This window comes from Mustelus asterias, chromosome 6 (genome assembly GCF_964213995.1).
Source record: "Mustelus asterias chromosome 6, sMusAst1.hap1.1, whole genome shotgun sequence".
NCBI lineage: Eukaryota > Metazoa > Chordata > Chondrichthyes > Carcharhiniformes > Triakidae > Mustelus > Mustelus asterias.
The window spans coordinates 138392873-138411625 of NC_135806.1; the positions used below are offsets into that span (position 1 = coordinate 138392873).

At 43.1% G+C, this 18753-nt stretch overlaps 1 protein-coding gene across 4 annotated transcripts in view; it reads left to right on the top strand.

Moving 5' to 3' along the window:
• The first annotated feature begins 736 nt into the window (after positions 1-736).
• Positions 737-18753, top strand: part of zfyve28 (zinc finger, FYVE domain containing 28) — a 191415-nt gene continuing 173398 nt past the window's right edge. For 2 of the 4 annotated variants that reach the window (XM_078215173.1, XM_078215174.1), the window contains exon 1: positions 773-1085. In XM_078215173.1, coding sequence (XP_078071299.1) covers positions 1050-1085 — 36 coding nt within the window. In that variant the 5' untranslated portion in view covers positions 773-1049. Of the gene's footprint in view, positions 1086-18753 lie in introns of all 4 variants that reach the window. The other 2 variants (XM_078215171.1, XM_078215172.1) reach the window with 2 other exon arrangements.

Below are 18753 nucleotides of genomic sequence, written 5' to 3' on the forward strand. Positions count from 1 at the left end.
GCCCCCCCAAATACCTCACCCACCCCCACCCCCCCCCAAATACCTCACCCACCCCCACCCCCAAATACCTCACCCACCCCCCAATACCTCAGCCCCAAACCCCCCCCCCCTCAGCCTGAACAACCAGTGCCACCTTAACTGGGCCCTGTCAATACTCACTGAGTTAAACATGTGACATTTCAAAGCAGAGGCTCCAAATTAACTTCCAACGGTAACTGATGGTCGAATCCCACGATTTTTAATTCATGAGAAAATAACTACTTACTCACTTTACAGTTGGACAGGAGGGGCTGCCTTCAGCACTGGGGAGCGGGGGGAGGCGCTCCCTTCACCCTGGGCCCTCTGGGAGTTGTAGTTCGCGTGACCCGCGTTTCCCTTCAAAGTGACGACAGCAGAACTACAATACCCATGAGCCACTGCGCAGAACAGCGCGCCTGCGCCGACATGCTGTTTGGCGGTCTCTAGGCAACGGCGTCGGGCAAGTCACACCAAAAAAATGACAGATCAGACGTGCGGTGGAATTTGTTAACCCAACGCTTGCAAAGTTCAAAACATGACCAACTACATTCCTCTGCCTGGATTCGAATGAAATAGCCTCTCAAATGATCTTGGTCTATTTATTGTTTGTAAATCCCCGATTGGACCGCCTCAGAAGGGCCGGGTCCTCTGATTGGCGGGCAGTTGCTGCCAATCAGGGCGTGAGGGGCGGGAGCTGGGGGCCGCGGACGTCAGTTCCGGCGCGCAGTGGCGGTTGGGATGGTGTTGTCATGTCAGCGCCGAGCTGATGTTGGCGTTAGTGGCGCTGCGGCCGCCTGTGCTGAGGGGGGAAGGAGCGAGAGAAGCAGCACCGGTACCGGCAACCGCTTTAATGTCAGCCTGAGGGGCTGGCCACAGCAGCTAGGGCCTGCCATCCCGGAGGAGGAGGTGGAAGAAGGAAGGGTGCTGGTGACACCGGGACGAGCGGGCGGGGGGGATCGGCGGTTGTTGACGGTGGGGTTTGCCCCCCCCCCCCCCCCCACCCCGGAGCCCGAGCGGCTGCAGCCGGCAACATGCACAGGTTCCGAAAGTGGCTCTACAAGCCCAAGGTGAGTCCTTCCTCTGCTCTTTTCTATCCCGAAATCCGAACGCTTCACTGTTTGTGATGGCTTCACAGGTGACCCATTTTGTTTTTTTTATTTGGCTTTGAAAGGCCACCTGCAAATGTCGATGTTTAAACAAGAAACCTCACATCAGGGTACGGTGCACAAAAGGCTGCCGTCCCACTCCCGAACAAATCAACCAAGACTGTGCGTGTGTTTATTTTTATTTGTGAGGTGCATTGGCCAAGTCCCGGGTTCCCTTTCCCTGACCTGCTCTTGGCGGCGATGTTCTGAAGTTTTGGGAATTTACACTCCCCCGTTCCGAGTATTGAATGGGGCTGTAATGGCTATTCGGGCAGCGCCAAGTGTTGTGAAGGAAACCCAGACCAACTCTCTCTTCACTGCATAGCCTGGGTTGTGAGAAGCCTCCTTCCTCGAACTTTAACTGCAGTCGGCTCAAATGTCACTTGCATTTCACAGTGAGAGGAGGGTACTGAAACTATTCAGCTTACTGAAATCGTTGGTACCTCTATGGGTTAAGACGTTTGCGTTTGCAAGTGATCTTGTGGGGCATAAAGTCTAAAGACAAACCATGTATCTGTGTATATCGTTTCCTAAACGCAAGCGAAAGACAAATTCAGTTCAAACGAATTGAATGGCCGTTTATCTCTGTTCCTGGGTTACTGTATGACTCCTGGGGTTGCCTGTATAATCGCTGCACTTGAACGACAGAGGCGTTCTTGAGACGTTTTGACATGAATGAAGTGGCGTAGATTAGAACACTCTCATATTTTTTATCTCCGCATGAAAAATATATAATATTTTTCGGATTTTGTTTCAATGCTGGTTGTGATCTAAATTTCTGCTGGCAGCTACTGCCCTGTCCGAATGGTTACGTTATCTCATTTCCATCCTCCTTGCCCTGCTTTGCATTTCAAAATTTGAAGGCTTCGGTTGCGGAAGCATTCTTGAAGAGCAAAAGACAGGAAAATCTGCTTCTCGCTCAATAGGAATGTAAACGATTCTTTAGTTGCATCATTTTAAATGTGCCTCCAAGGAAGAAGGAAATATTAATACATGTATTTAAACGCATTGAAACTGCAGAATTGTCAATGGCTTGGAAACCACTGCAAGCTAGTTTTACTTGCTTGATTAAACTGCTTTGTGCTTATTGTACCAGCAAATATGTTTACTTTTCTGTTTGTGACGTGTGTCATGCCTTTGTTCTGGTCTAGCTTCATTTAGTAGATGTGTGGGAATGTTCTCTTGTGGTCTGTGTGGCTGTTTTTTATGAAATGATTTGTACCAAGTGAAACGTTGAATGAATTATGCAGATAGACATGTGACATTTTCCTTTGGAGAAGTATGAAAGATGTATCACTCCCTGCACATGCCTGCAATCTTGCCCACAATCTTTACTTTTTGCAGAGCTAATATCCAAATTTTGAATATTGCTTAATTTTAATTATTTTTAGTGAAGTAAAGAGTTGCCAAGTTTTCTGTCCTTCAAAGTTTTTGTCAACTTTTCAACTATAAATTGAGTTTGTATTCCCTTAGATTTCTGGTTCAATCGGTTCATGGTTGGAAGGTGGTATTTGCCCTTGCATTTGATGATCTGTTGCATGCTGAAGAAGGGGGAGGGTGTGATCCAGTTTGACTGCATTATCTGATAGCTTTCTAACCAGTATTACTCCGAGTCACAAGTAATAAACAACCACTAGTGAATTATTGGTGGGTTGCTGACCACTGCAGAGCATGACGATTTGAAGATAAGTTTTTTTAAAAATCACATTTCCATTTTTATGGTACCTTCACCCTCTCCTCTGTAGTCCCAAGGTCCCATTTCATGACCGGTGAATCACATCTTTTAAGTGTGATCAATGTTTGGTAGGCAAACACAGGCAGTTTGCATGCATTAGGTTTCATAAAACACTTGTATTAGTAAAGTGCCTTTCACAAGCTCAGGCTATCTCCAAGTGGGTGACATTTAATAAAGTGCTTTTCAAGTGTGATCATTGTTGTAATGTAAAATGCAATAGCTAGTTTGTGCAGAGCAAGCTCCCACAAACAGCCATGTGATAATGACCAGGTAATTTCTTTTGAAATTACTTATTATTGGTTGAAGAATAAATATTGGTCAGGCTAGGAGTTACTTCCCTACTCTTCCTTGCAATTGTTTGGTGGTATTTTTTTACATTCACCTGAGGGGGTAGACAGGGCCTCGGTTTAATGATGCTTTCACAAGGTGGCATCTCCGACAGTGCAGCATTCCCTCAGGAATGCACAGAAACATCAGCCTTTTTTTTGTGAGCTCCATCTCTGCAACTCCAACCTTCTGATTCAGGCAAAAGTGCAACTCAGGCACAGTTTTGTTTTTTTGATAGAATTATATATCGCAAAAGGAGATCATTTGGCCCAATGTGCTTCTTTGTAAGAGCTATCTAATTAATCTTCTTCATTCCCCAGTTGCTCAGCATTTTTTCCTTCTCCAGTACATTTTAATTTAAAAGTTAAAAGATGGAATCATCTTCCACTATCGTTTGAGTGGTGAATTTCAGGTCAAAAACTTGCTGTTATCATTCCCCTCATCTCTTTTCTGGTTCTCTAGCCTGTTACCCAGCTGTGTTTAGTAAATAGCAGAAAACTAGCCAATTACCAGAATTTAATTTTTTGGGGTGACTTGAGGTAGGACATGGAGAATCATGTGCTGTTTTTCAGTTCATGCAGTGAGGTCTTCTACTGCTCTGACCAAGACCACAAGAAACTACAAAGGATTGTGAATGTAGCCTAGTCCATCACGTAAACCAGCCTCCCATCCATTGACTTGGTCTACACTACCCGCTGCCTTGGAAAAGCAGCCAGCATAATCAAGGACCCCACACACCCCAGACATACTGTCTGCTACCTTCTTCAGTCAGAAAAAGATACAAAATTCTGAGGTCATGTACCAACTAAAGAACAGGTTCTTCCCTGCTGCCATCAGACTTTTGAATGAATGTATCATATTAAGCTGACCTTTCTCTACACCCTCGCTATGACTGTAACACTATTTTCTGCATTCTCTCCTTTCCTTCTCTATGAACGGTATGTTTTGTCTGTATAGCGTGCAAGAAACAATACTTTTCACTCTATCCCAATATATGTGGCAAGAATAAATCAAATCAAGATCTGTTGCATTTACTAAAACAAGCTGCCAGGCTCTGATTATGAAGTTTCATCCAAAAGACAGCACCTCCAATAATGCAACATTCGTCAGTACTTGAAAGAATAACATTCTGACTTGATTGAGAATGTTGAAGGAGGAGTGAGACAGCATTTGGATTGAGGCTTTGATCCCTTGTCCTATCGTTCCAAACTGAACAAGTAACTTGCTTTTCACTGCACTGCTTCCAGGTGTATGGATTGGGTGATCAAAACATCGTGTTCTCTTTTGTGGACAAAGTCTACCTTCTATTTGGTATCCTTTTTCCTTCCAAATGCTCCCATCTATAGATGCAATGGCAGAACACACAGCCAAATGCCTCATTCTATATACAGGTTTTGACCGTAGCTCAGTTGGTGGCACTCTCACCTTTAAATCAGAAAGTTGTAGGTACAGGTTCTACTCCAGAGGAATAAACATGGAATCCATGTTGTCAACTCTGTGCAGTGTTGAGAAAGTGCTGCCCTGCCAAAGGTGCTGTTCTCCTACTTGGGTGGACATAAAGGGCAGGATTCGCCAATCTTGTTCATTCCTCCCCTGCTGCCAGCGAGAATGGAGAATTTGGCACTTAGCCAAAACTTCATTCACTGCATGTTATTGGAGAATGCCAGCTGCAGATGAGGTTGGAGGTTTCTGGCAAAAGATTCCTGGGTTTATTTGAAGAAGAGTAGGGGTCCTGGTTTCCTGGCTAATGTTTACTTATTCTTCATAAAATGTGACTAAAGTAGCTTTTGCTTTAGAACCCACTGTGTGAAAATTGGCTTCTGTATTTCCTACACTAAATTTCAGAGACTATCTTGTACTATAAAACACTTTGGGGTACCTGCAGAATGGGAAGTGTTACAAAATGCAAGGTGGTTGTTTCTTAACTGAACAGCTATTCCAGAGCAAAAACAGAAAATGCTGAAAAGTCTCTGTAGGTCCGATAACTTCTAGAGCTAATGTCTTGAGTTTGGATGACCCTTTAACAGAGTTAAATGTTAGCTCTATTCTCTCTCCTCGGATGCTGTCAGAACTACTGAGATTTTTGAGCATTTTCAGTTTTTGTTTCCGATTTCAGCATCCATAGTAATTGGCTTTTAACTAATCCAGAGGTCTGTATTGATCATCCAGCATGTGAGTGTTCAGGACCCAGTTCGAGAATTTGAATGAAATCTGGAAATGAACTAGTATCAGTAAAAGTGGCTGAGAGGTTGTTGGATTATTGCAATATCTAGACTGGCTCACTGCTAACATTTAGGCAAGAAAACCTGCCACCCTTGCCTCTTCTGGGCAGTATTTGATGCTAGTCACTCACCAATGTGTTGACTCTTAATCGCCCTTTGACTGGCTGGGTAGGCCAACAATGGATGGAAATAATGGTAGTCCTGTCAGCGATGTATATACCTACAATGATAAATATATGAACAAGAAACCTGTGTGATGCATTTGCACAACAAGTAGCATGATACTCTGCAAAGTTGAAGTTGCTGGGAATTGGGGAACTCTCCGCTGGTTGGAGTCATACCTAATGTAAAAAGTTAGTTGTGGTTGTTGGAGGCCAATTATCGAAGTCCCGGGACATTGCTGCAGAAGTTCCTTTGGGCCGAGGACAATTCCCCATCTCCAGTTTACTATCCCTCCATCAGACAAGATTTGGGAATGTCTGCTGATGTTCAGTACCATTTGCAACTCCCCAAACAATGAACTAGCCCATGCTCACATGCAACAACCTCTGGATAACATTGACACCTGGGCTAAGAAATGGCAGGTAGTCATGTCAGGAAGCAGGGCTAGTTTTAAGTGATCTATGTTTGTATTGTTGGAAATTAGAAATAAAGTATAGATTTAAGTGAGTTTAATTTCATGTTTCTATGTAAGGAAGGGTTAAAACTTTAATTAGATTCATGTTAAAGGCGTTTGTATATATGCGGGGGGTGGTGGTTCTGGTGTCTCTGTATTGTGCTTGGAGAGTTTGCAAGGTGAAAAATAAATAAGTGCGAAGAAAGACTGAGTTGTTGCTCAGCGACTGGAACCATCTTTAATTTAGAAAGACTGCTTTGAGTTCAGTTTTAACTGGACCCAAGATAGACCTTAGCAGCTAGAGAGGAAATGGCTTTCACAGCTCTGATGTGGGGATGCTGGCGTTCACAGCTCTGCCAGAAACAGGACAATAAAATAATGGAGAAAATAGCAAGCCCCAGAGACGAAGCAACTTCTTTTTGGGGAATGAAAAGAGAAGTCCCAGGAAGACTGAAGTCAAAGGGACAAAAGAAACTGGAATTTGAACAAGGTACTGTTAATTGAAGTTAAAGAGAGGACTGAAAAATGCAGATCCAGTGAAGTTGGTGAGCGAGAAGCCAGAAATATGTAGTGATTTAATGGTTGGTAACGTTAGTACAGCCTGTGAAGCAGTAGTGTTTGAGACATGCCCGAGTACTTGAGAGATTGTGTGGAAGCTTGCAAGCATGTGACAATTCAAGGCAGAGAAATACTGGAAATGGATCCTTACTGAAAACAGCTGAGAGAAAGAAAGCATTGCTTGAAAGAAGATTCTATTGTGTCTTTTCGAGTGGTGTTTGGGAAGCACGTGTGGAAGCCAGAGTCCAGTGAGGCCAGTTGACTTAGTGTAATAATCATCTGGGGGGATTTGGGGACAAATGCACAGAAGTTCAATTGTGTTGGCATTTCCAAATTGGATTCAGAGTTAGGTGTGTCTGACCACAGTTGGCCAATTGGTTTATAGGGAATGTGTATTGACTGAGAATATTTATAGCGTAAGATACATTTTGTAACCTGTTATCTTTAAAATCTGCATACGTTTGAGAAGATCAGTGGGAGTGCAGGACTATTGTAAAAGCTTTCCATGTTTAATATACCTTTTAAATCTGTTGTTAAAGACTAATTGGCAGTCCTGAAACTCTGTTCTTTTGAGCCAGGATTCCCTTCTGGGACCTTTTGTCCAGTCAACTGGGATTATAGCAAGAGAAAATAAGGGCGGCACGGTAGCACAGTGGTTAGCACTGCTGCTTCACAGCTCCAGGGTCCCGGGTTCGATTCCCGGCTCGGGTCACTGTCTGTGTGGAGTTTGCACATTCTCCTCGTGTCTGCGTGGGTTTCCTCCCACAGTCCAAAGATGTGCGGGTTAGGTTGATTGGCCAGGTTTAAAAAAAAAAAAAATTGCCCCTTAGAGTCCTGGGATGTGTAGGCTAGAGGGATTAGCGGGTAAAATATGTGGGGGTAGGGCCTGGGTGGGATTGTGGTCGGTGCAGACTCGATGGGCCGAATGGCCTCCTTCTGCACTGTAGGGTTTCTATGATTTCTATGATTTCTAAAATCTTAACATCTCCCCTTGGCATTCAATGTTGTTATCACTGAATCCCCCACACTCAACATCTTAGGAGTTACCATGGTTTACAAACAACAAGAACAACCATATAAATAGTGTAGTTACAAGAGCAAATTAGAGGTTGGGAATTATGCAGCTGGCAATCCACCTCCTGACTCCCCAAAGCCTGTCCATTATCTACAAGGCACAAGCTAGGAGCATGATGGAATACTTGCCACATGCCTGGATGAGTGCAGCTCCAACAGCACTCTAAGATCAAAGCAGGTCTGACAGCATCTGTGGGGAGAGAATAGAGCCAACATTACAAGTCTAGATGACCCTTCGTCAGAGCTATATTCTCTCCCCACAGATGCTGTCAGACCTGCTGAGATTTTTCCAGCATTTTCTGTTTTTTCAGATTCCAGTATCCACAGTATTTTGCTTTTACTCTAAGATCAACACCATCAAAGTGAAATAAATCACATGAATGGCATCTTGATCACCACCTTAAACATTCACCCCTTCCAAAGCAGTTGCAATATAGCAGCAGTATGTAGCATCTATAAAATGCACTGCAGCAACTTAAATCCGCAACCCCTAACATCTAGAAGGACAAGGGCAGCCGTTCCGTTTCACCATCCTGATTTGAGACAGACCACTGCCTCTTCACTCAGTCAAAATCCTGGAACTCGCTCCCCAACAGCACTAGGTGTTCCTGCCTTAAATGGGTGGCAATGGTTTACGCTGTCTCACTACCACCTATTCACGGACACTGACTGCTGAGCTTTAGATGTGAGCATTGTTGGCAAGAACGAACAGAACATAGAACAGTACAGCACAGTACAGACCCTTCGGCCCACAATGTTGTGCCGAACCTTTTCCGAAACCAAGATCAAGCTATCCCACTCCCTATCATTCTAGTGTGCTCCATGTACCTATCCCCCCAATAACCGCTTGAAAGTTCCTAAAGTGTCCGACTCCACTATCACATCAGGCAGTCCATTCCCCACCCCAACCACTCTGAGTAAAGAACCTACCTCGTACATCCCTCCTATATCTTCCACCACGAATCTTATAGTTATGTCCCCTAGTAACAGCTACATCCACCCGAGGAAATAGTCTCCGAACGTCCACTCTATCTATCCCCCTCATCATCTTATAAACCTCTATTAAGTCACCTCTCATCCTCCTCCGCTCGAAAGAGAAAAGCCTTAGCTCCCTCAACCTTTCCTCATAAGACCTACCCTCCAAACCAGGCAGCTTCCTGGTAAATCTCCTTTGCACTCTTTCCAATGCTTCCACATCCTCCTTATAGTAAGGTGACCAGAACTGCACACAATATTCCAAATGTGGTCTCACCAAGGACCTGTACAGTTGCAGCATAACCCCACGACTCTTAAACTTAAACCCCCTGTTAATAAACGCTAACACATTCCTTGCTAACTTGCTCATTCCTTGCTAACTTGTAACCCTCAATGGACCTAACTGAACCTTGTTTTCTCATCCTTGCATATGCTTCCTTCTTCCTCTTGACAAGACATTCAACCTGTTTTGTGAACCATGGTTCCCTCACTTGGCCATTTCCTCCCTGCCTGACAGGGACATACCTATCAAGGACACGCAGTATTTGTTCCTTGAACAAGCTCCACTTTTCATTTGTGCCTTTCCCTGACAGCTTCTGTTCCCATCTTATGCTCCCTAATTCTTGCCTAATCGCATCATAATTACCCCTCCCCCAATTATAAACCTTGCCCTGCCGTACGGCCCTATCCCTCTCCATTGCAATAACGAAAGACACCGAATTGTGGTCGCTATCTCCAAAGTGCTCTCCCACAACCAAATCTAACACTTGGCCCGGTTCATTTCCCAGTACCAAATCAAATGTGGCCCCACCTCTTGTCAGCCTATCCACATATTGTGTCAGGAAACCCTCCTGCACACACTGTACAAAAACTGCCCCACCCGAACTATTCAACCATAAAGGTTCCAATCAATATTTGGAAAGTTCAAGTCACCCATGACCACTACCCTGTGAACCCCACACCTATCCATAATCTGCTTAGCAATTTCTTCCTCCACATCTCTCTTACTATATGGGGGGCCTATAGTAAACTCCGAACAATGTGACCGCTCCTTTCCTATTTCTAACTTCAGCCCATATTATCTTAGTAGGCAGATCCCCCTCGAACTGCCTTGATTAACAATGCTACTCCACCACCTCTTTTACCAGCTTCCCTACTCTTACTGAAACATCTATACCCCAGAACTTCCAACAACCATTCCTGTCCCTGTTCTAACCATGTCTCCGTAATGGCCACAACATCGTAGTCCCAATCCAGGCTCCAAGTTCACCTACCTTATTTCGGATGCTCCTTGCATTGAAGTAGACACACTTCAACCCACCTTCCTGTCTGCCGGTACACTTCTGCGACCTTGATATCTTCCTCAGTACCTCACTACACTCAACACTGACTTCTGGACTACAGCTCCTTTTCCCATTCCCCTGACAAATTAGTTTAAATCCCCCCCGAAGAGCCGTAGCAAATTTCCCTCCCAGGATATTGGTGCCCCTCTGGTTCAGGTGCAACCCGTCCTGTTTGTACAGGTCCCACCTTTCCCAGAATGTGTTCCAATTATCCATGTAGCTGAAACCCTCCCTCCTACACCATCCCTGCAACCACATGTTTAACTGCACTCTCTCCCTGTTCCTCAACTCGCTATCACGTGGCACCGGCAACATACCAGAGATGACAACATGATTTGTCTTGGCTCTCGGCTTCCAGCCCAGCTCCCGAAATTCCTGTTTTAAATCCCCGTCCCTTCTCGTACCTATGTCGTTGGTACCAATGTGTACCACGACTTGTGACTGTTCCCCCCTCCTCCTTAAGAATCCTGAAAACACGGTCCGAGACGTCACGGACCCTGGCATCCGGGAGACAACATACCATCCGTGAGTCTCTTTTGCTGCCACAGAACCTCCTATCTATCCCTCTAACGAACGAGTCCCCAATAACAAAACCAAAGCTTCAATGCAAGGTTTTGCAAGCAAACATCAAACTAATGTTTAATAATCTCATATAACAATTGTCACCATGGGTAAAATATAAAAATACATTTTGTGTTTCTGTTTTCTCCTGATAACATTTACATAGATCAGTAATTTCATTTGCAAATGATCAATAAAAAATGGGAGCAAGGTTGTGAAGTTATTGCACCTATTTTTGTTTGAAAGAACAAAGACTTAATTAAGGTAGAGATTGTGGCCAGTAAATGCACATGGATATATTAAAACTTATTCACTGGTTACATTTCTGAGGTTTCTAAATGTGGCAGCCCTTTAAATAGTCTATTGGTACACAAAGTTCTCAGTTGCTGGTTCGTAGCATTTTCCCCTGACTTGTGGTTTCTAGAGTAATTGCCTCCTTTTGCCTTCCTCTGGGACATTTAGTACTTTGAAAATCTCAATGTCTGATGTAGATACAGTATTGCAATATGTTATAAGATCTGAGGCTCCATTGTATATTGCAGTTTACATTTGTTTCAGTTCCTGAAGTGGCACATGGAAATCTTGGGACCTATACCAATGTTAGTATTCCAATGTTCTCCTCATTGATCTTGGCTGTATATGTGATTTTATGTTGCCTGTCAAGTTCTTCTTTTGAAATGCATTATCTGCTATTCATCAGGAGGCAGCATAAGGCATGGAGATCAACCCCATTCTTCTCTACTCCAAATAAAAGATGCAAGTTGATGGTGTTAGTGCAGCGTTACCTTTTCAAAAATTTGCTTTTTAAATTCTTTTGACCTTTAGTAAATTGAACAAGTTAATGCAGGAGGACATGGATTAGAGAGAGATGTCCCAAGTTCAGGAAACCAGGATGTGGGAATGTCTTGGGTCGAGATGAGAATGGGGTAAAGGCAAGAAACCAATTGTAGAAGTTGTGTACAGACCCCCGAATAGTAACAACGTGGTAGGATGGAGCGCAAGGGAAGGAATAATGGGAGCTTGTTAGAAAGACACACGATAATCATGCGAGGTTTCAATCTACCTATTGACTGGAAAAGTCAGATGATCAAAGGTAGCCTGGATGAGGAATTCATTGAAAGATTTCAGGATAATTTCTTAAAACAGCATGTTCAGGAGCCAACCGGAGAGCAGGCCTGGAATTGTGGTGAGGTAGAATTAATTAATGATCTCATAGTGAAGGTAGCGGCGACCATAATATGATTGAACTTTACATTCAGTTAGAGGGAGAGAGGAGTGATTTCAAGATGCATGTTTTTAAACTTAAATAAAGGCATGGAAGCTGAGCTGGCTAAAGTGAACTAGAAAATTAAGTTGAGGGATAGATCACTGGAGTTGCAGTGGCGAACATTTAAGGCGATATTTCAGAATACACAGAATAGATTAATTCCAATGAGTAAGAAAAAGTCCAAAGGACACATGAGCCATCTGTGGTTAACTAGAAATGTTAAAGATAGTATCAAATTTGAAGAAAAATCATATTGTACGAAGATAGGCGGAAGGTCACAAGATTGGACAGAATATAAGGAACAATTATCAGAGAAGTGGTGCTACATAAATAGTTGGAGCTGCGGCTGACAAGTCTCCAGGTCCTGGTTGACTTTTTCTCAGGATTTTGAAAAAGTGGCTAGTGGGACAGTTGATGCATTGGTTTTAATGTTCCAAAACTTGCTTGATTTGGGGAAGGCCCCATTAGATTGGAAGAAAGCAAACATAACTCCATTATTTAAAAAAGGAGGGAGACAAAGTAGGAAACTACAGGCCAATTAGCTTAATATCTGTCATTGGGAAAATGTTAGAAGCTATGTAGCAGAACACGGAGTTCAAGGTAATCAGGCAGAGTCAAAATGGTTTTGTGAAAAGGAAATAGTGTTTAACCAACTTATTGGAGTTCTTTGGGGAAGTGACGTCTGTGGTTAATGGGAACCGGTGGATGTACTGCACTTAGATTTCCAGAAGCCATTTGATAAGGTGCCACATAAAAGGTTATTGAGGAAAATAAAAGCTAGTGGTATTGGGGTATCATGTTGGCACAGGTAGAAGATTATCTGGTTAACAGGAAACGGTAGGCGTAAATGGGTCTTTCTCAGGTTGGCCAGATATAACAGGGATCAGTGCTGGGGCCTCAACTGTTGATGGATGAGATGGTTGCCAAATGTGCTGATGAAACAGGTAAGAAATTAAGTTGTGAAGAGGACACGAACTTGATCGAGTTTTTCGAGGAAGTGACGAAGATGATTGAGGGTAGGGCAATGGTGTTGTCTACATGGGCTTTAAGGCCTTTGACAAGGTCCCTCATGACAGACTGGTGCAGGAGGTGAAGTCGCATGGGATCAGGTGAGCTGGCAAGGTGGATACAAAACTGGTTCGGTCAAAGAAGACAGAGGGTAGCAGTGGAAGGGTGCGTTACTGAATGGAGGGCTGTGACAAATGGCGTTCTTCAGGGTTCAGTGCTGGGACCTTTGCTGTTTGTAATATATATAAATGATTTGGAGGAAAATGTGACTGGTTTGATTAGTAAGTTTGCGGACAACACAAAAAGGTTGGTGGATTTGCAGATAGCGATGAGGACCATCAGAGGATACAGCAGGATATAGATCGGTTGGAGACTTGGGCGGAGAGATGGCAGATGGAGTTTAATCCGGAGAAATGTGAGGTAATGCATTTTGGAAGGTCTAATACAGATAGGAAATATACAGTAAATGGCAGAACCCTTAGCAGTATTGATAGGCAAAGGGAACTGGGTGTACAGGTACACAGGTCTCTGAAAGTGGCAATGCAGGTGGAGAAGGTAGTGAAGAAGGCATACGGCATGCTTGCCTTCATCGGCCAGGGCATTGAGTTTAAACATTGGCAAGTCATGTTGTAGCTTTATAGAACCTTAGTTAGGCTGCACTTGGAATATATTGTTCAATTCTGGTCGCATGACTACCAGAAGGATGTGGAGGCTTTGGAGAGGGTACAGAAAAGATTTACCAGGATGTTGCCTGGTATGGAGGGCATTAGCTATGAGGAGAGGTTGGAGAAACTTGATTTGTTCTCACGGGAACGACGGAGATTGAGGGGAGACCTGATAGAAGTCTACAAGATTATTAGAGGCATGGACAGAATGGATAGTCAGAAGCTTTTTCCCAGGGTGGAAGAGTCAGTTACTAGGGGGCACAGGTTTAAGGTGTGAGGGGCAAGGTGTAAAGGAGATGTATGAGGCAGATTTTTTACAGAGTGGTGGGTGCCTGGAACCCGTTGCCGGGGGAGGTAGTGGAAGCAGAAACAGGAGTGACTTTTAAGGGGCGTCTTGACAAATACATGAATAGGATGGGAATAGAGGGATATGGTGCCCTGAAGGGTAGGGGGTTTTAGTTAAGTCGGGCAGCATCGTCAGCGCAGGCTTGGAGGGCCGAAGGCCTGTTCCTGTGCTGTAATTTTCTTTGTTCTTTGACATAAGGAGACCACAAACATATAGATAGGTTAAGTAAGTGGATGGGTGAAGATCTGGTAAATGAAGGAAAATGTGATACTGTCCATTTTGACAGGGAGAATAAAAGAATTTTACCTAAATGTTGAGAGATTGCAGAGGAATCTGGGTGTCTTAATGCACGAATCGCAAAAGACTAGTATGCAAGTTCTGCAAGTAATTAAGAAAGTGAATAGAATATTATCATTTATTGCAAGGGGAATAGAATACAAAAGTTGAAGTAATGCTTCAGTTGTACAGTGCATTAGTGAGACCACGTCTGCATTACTGTGAACAGTATTGGTCACTTTATTTAAGGAAGAATGTAAGTGTGTTGGAAGCAGTTCAGTGAAGGGTTACGAGACTTATGCCTACAATGAGGGGGTTGTCCTCAGAGGAAAGGTTGAACAGGTTAAGCTTGTAACCACTGCAGCTTAATTGAAACAAACAAGATCCTGAGGGGTTTTGACAGGGTGGATGTGGAGAGGACATTTCCTCTTGTCGGAGAATCGAGAATTAGGGATCACTGTTTAAAAATACAGGTCGCTCATTTAAGACAGGGATGAGAAATCTTTTCTAGTCTTTAGAACTCTTCTGGAAAGGCAGTGGAAGCAGAGTCTTTGATTATTTTTAAGGCAGAAGTAGACAAGAGCGTGGTATGTTATCGGGTAGCAGGATGCAGATTTGAGGTTATTATCAGATTTTATTAAATGCCCAAGCAGGCTCAGAGCTGAATGGCCTACTTGTAGTTGGTATGTTTGTATGATTTGAGTGATCAAATCTTGGAAACTCTGCTCATTTAAAAGTTTAAAGTTTATTTTATTAGTCACAAGTAAGGCTTACATTAACACTGCAATGATGTTACTGTGAAATTCCCCTCGTCGCCACACTGTGGTTCGGGTCAATGCACCCAATCAGCACATCTTTCAGACTGCAGCAGGAAACCGGAGCACTCGGAGGAAACCCACACAGACACTGGGAGAATGTGCAGACTCCACACAGACAGTGACCCAAGCCAGGAATCGAACCTGGGACCCTGGCACTGTGAGGCGGCAGTGCTAACCACTGTGCCACTGTGCCCCATTCACTCCTTTTGACACTGGAGCATTTTGTCTTTCTAATCTGTATGTAACATGTATGGTTGGTTCCCATTAACACAAGGGAAATGCAAAATATGTTGCGTTGCCGTTCTTCAAATTTAAGTGGAAGTAAGAGTCCTGTGGCCCTAACATTGGTTTCGTCAGCACGTAGAGCAATGTGGAAATAATGTTGTTGCATGAACTTGCTCATTATTACAAATATGAACCAACCTGTAAGTTCCCTGTTCTAGCTTTTCTTAAATTGTTCATTTCTGCCTGCCAAAGCATGGAATGATGTACAGCTCTCAGTCACAGATTGTCATCACCAGAGGAGTTTCTCTGCTCCCATTAAGAACTATAAATGACTAACACCTATAGTGTATGTGTATAATGTGAATAAGGTACTGGGGAAAAATAGCAAGCGATTAGGAGGTCAGTCGGTGAGATTTTGTTTTAAAAGGGCTCGGCTTACTGGCTACTCCTGTTCTTAAAAAAATCTTGGGTTTTTATTCCCCAAGTTATTTAGCACTGCTACTGCATTTTAATCAACATTTGTATTTAGGATGGAAGAAGAATGATAAAGCATGTGGTTACCTATTCTTCTTTTGAATGTTAATTTATTTGATTGCTTACTGAATATTTTCCTTTGTGGTTATGTAGAGTAGTTTGCTGCCATTAGGGCATTCATATTAACTTGTAGCCCCTTTTCTCTGAAGTATCTGTCCTGAGGCATTGTCTAAAGGTCTGTGCATGCTTTGTGTTGTTGGACTTTAACCTGGTGTTGTTAGACTTCTTATAATGCTTTGTGTTGTCAGATGAGATAAACTATTTGAATTCCAATTTGTTACTCAGAGGATAACAATGTCTCCTTTCTTTCTCTGCTTTGTCCTCATTTGAATAACACACACAAACATGTGAGGAATTCGAAATGATCGTAACCTCTTTTTTTCCTGTCGCCGGAACCGACCAATTCAACTTTTACTGCACTACTCATCTGATCCACATAATGCCATTTGTTTTCAAAGAAATAATGATTCTGGTCAAGTGAGCTGCAGCGATACAATGAATAGGTCTGATAGTGAATGAAATAACTCCTGATAAACTGCACTCAGCTTTTAGAGACTTGGAGAATGGAGTGCATTATAGACCGGAAACGGGTGCATGCAATGAGGCTCTCGTCATCATTGTTCATGTTATATACATCTTTAGATTAGACCTTTCTCAGAATATGACTGCTTGATCATTCCAATCAGCTTCAGTCACTGATTTTTTTTTTAATGAATCATTACTTAGATTGAGAAGCTTGTTAAACCAGCACTCTGTAATGACCTTCTGCATCTGCTGCAATGAGGCTTATGACTGGTTTGTGGAGAGCAAACCTGCTTTATGGTGTAATGCCATTTATCTACTGGACTTGAAATAATACTTCGATCCTTGCAATTAGTTTTGATTTGAGAGTTGTCCATGCAAAAAGCAAACTGTATCGTCTGACTAAGTCACTAAGAATCCTTTGTTGGACTTAAGAATTGGAATTTTGCTGCACTAACGCAATGTACTTGCAACAAGTATTGTATGGCACTTAAATTTATTTTAGTTTCTTGTGCATCTCCTGTGCACGATGGCATTTTTAAAGATGGAAATCTAGTCGTCGTCATCCGTGTTGTATAAGGGTATTGAGCATTGCTATAAAACGCCGGCATCTCCACATCATAAAAGCTGTGTGCCAGACTTGTGAATTTCTTTCGATTTAAAGTTGCATTGGGAATACTAAAAATACTGCAGCATGAGATTGGAAGTTCTTTGGAAATACAGATTGGGATTTGGCATGATGACAACCGTGTGATTGCTAATTGACAATTAAATATGAAAATAAAATGTGGAGCTCAAGTCCAGAAATCTGCATAGTTAATGAGGCTTACAGTAACTATCAGTACGTTGCTGCTGGGCTGATCTCACTGAACAACTCATGTTAAGGGACTTGAAATCCCTTGGAGCAGATTTGAGTGCACTATTCATGACTCAGCAACACTGATTTGGCCAGTCATGGAAGTAAGAAGTGATGATTAGAATTTTATCATTATTACAGTGAGCTAATGATCCATTTTATGTGGACTGGAAATATGAGCTAAGAAAGGTTTTTCGAAAAACCCTCTACTATGGAGAGCCCGAGAAATTCTGTAGTCTCACAACATCAGGTTAAAGTCCAACAGGTTTATTTGGTAGCATGAGCTTCGGAGCGCCGCTCCTTCCTCAGGTCAGTGGCGCACCGAAAGCTCGTACTACCAAATAAACCTGTTAGACTTGAACCTGGTGTTGTGAGACTACTTACTGTGCCTACCCCAGTCCAACGCCAGCAACTCCACATCCTAGAAATTCTGACATGACTGATTGGAAACTTGGTACGTGAGGACACAAGCTTTGGTCCCACAAATGTGTAGTGTCATGGGTTTAAAGAACCATTGCACTGGCTAGGAGCAATCAGTTTTAATTTTTAAATCGTAATTAAAGTAAAGGATTCAATTGTGAAGCTGTGGTGCATTACTGGTTTATTATTTATTTTCAGTGAAAACTCATCTGCATGTATCAAAATGATTTTTTATTTTGCCAGGGCATATTGTGAAGCTATGTACTTTCAAATTAGGCCTGGGGTAAAACTGCAGATAAAAGGTGCCAAGCTTAATTTTCATCAGTTTGTTGCTACTGTCTCCCCTTTCAAAGGTCCATGTGCCCCAGGCTACTTGTTGCTCTCTTGATAACTTGCCCAAGTGACCATGTAATCCCCTCGGTCTTCATGGTAAGTGTCATTAGTTTGCTTGACAAATGCGATCCTGTCTTTTTAACCTGATGCCAAGCTATACATTTCCTGCATTGGTTTGGTTTGATTTGATTTATTGTCACGTGTATTAGCATACAGTGAAGAGTATTGTTTCTTGCGCGCTATACAGACAAAGCATACCATTCATAGAGAAGGAAAGGGGAGAGTGCAGAATGTAGTGTTAGTCATGGCTAGGGTACAGAGAAAGATCAATTTAATGCTAGGTAGGTTCATTCAAAAGTCTGACAGCAGCAGGGAAGAAGCTGTTCTTGTGTTGGTTGGTACATGACTTCAAACTTTCCTATCTTTTTCTCGATGGAAGAAGGTGGCAGAGAGAATGTCCGGGGTGCATGGAGTCCTTAATTATGCTGGCTGCTTTGCCGAGGCAGCGGGAAGTGTAGATAGAATCAATGGATGGGAGGCTGGTTTGCGTGATGGATTGGGCTACCTTCATGACCTTTTGTAGTTCCTTGCGGTCTTGGGCAGAGCAGGAGCTATACCAAGCTGTGATACAACCAGAAAGAATGCTTTCTATGGTGCATCTGTAAAAGTTGGTGAGAGTCAAATAACAAAGAAAATTACAGCACAGGAACAGGCCCTTCGGCCCTCCAAGCCTGCACCAACCATGCTGCCTGACTGAACTAAAACCCCCTACCCTTCCGGGGACCATATCCCTCTATTCCCATCCTATTCATGTATTTGTCAAGATGCCCCTTAAAAGCCACTAATGTATCTGCTTCCACTACTTCCCCTGGCAGCGAGTTCCAGGCATCCACCATCCTCTATTTAAAA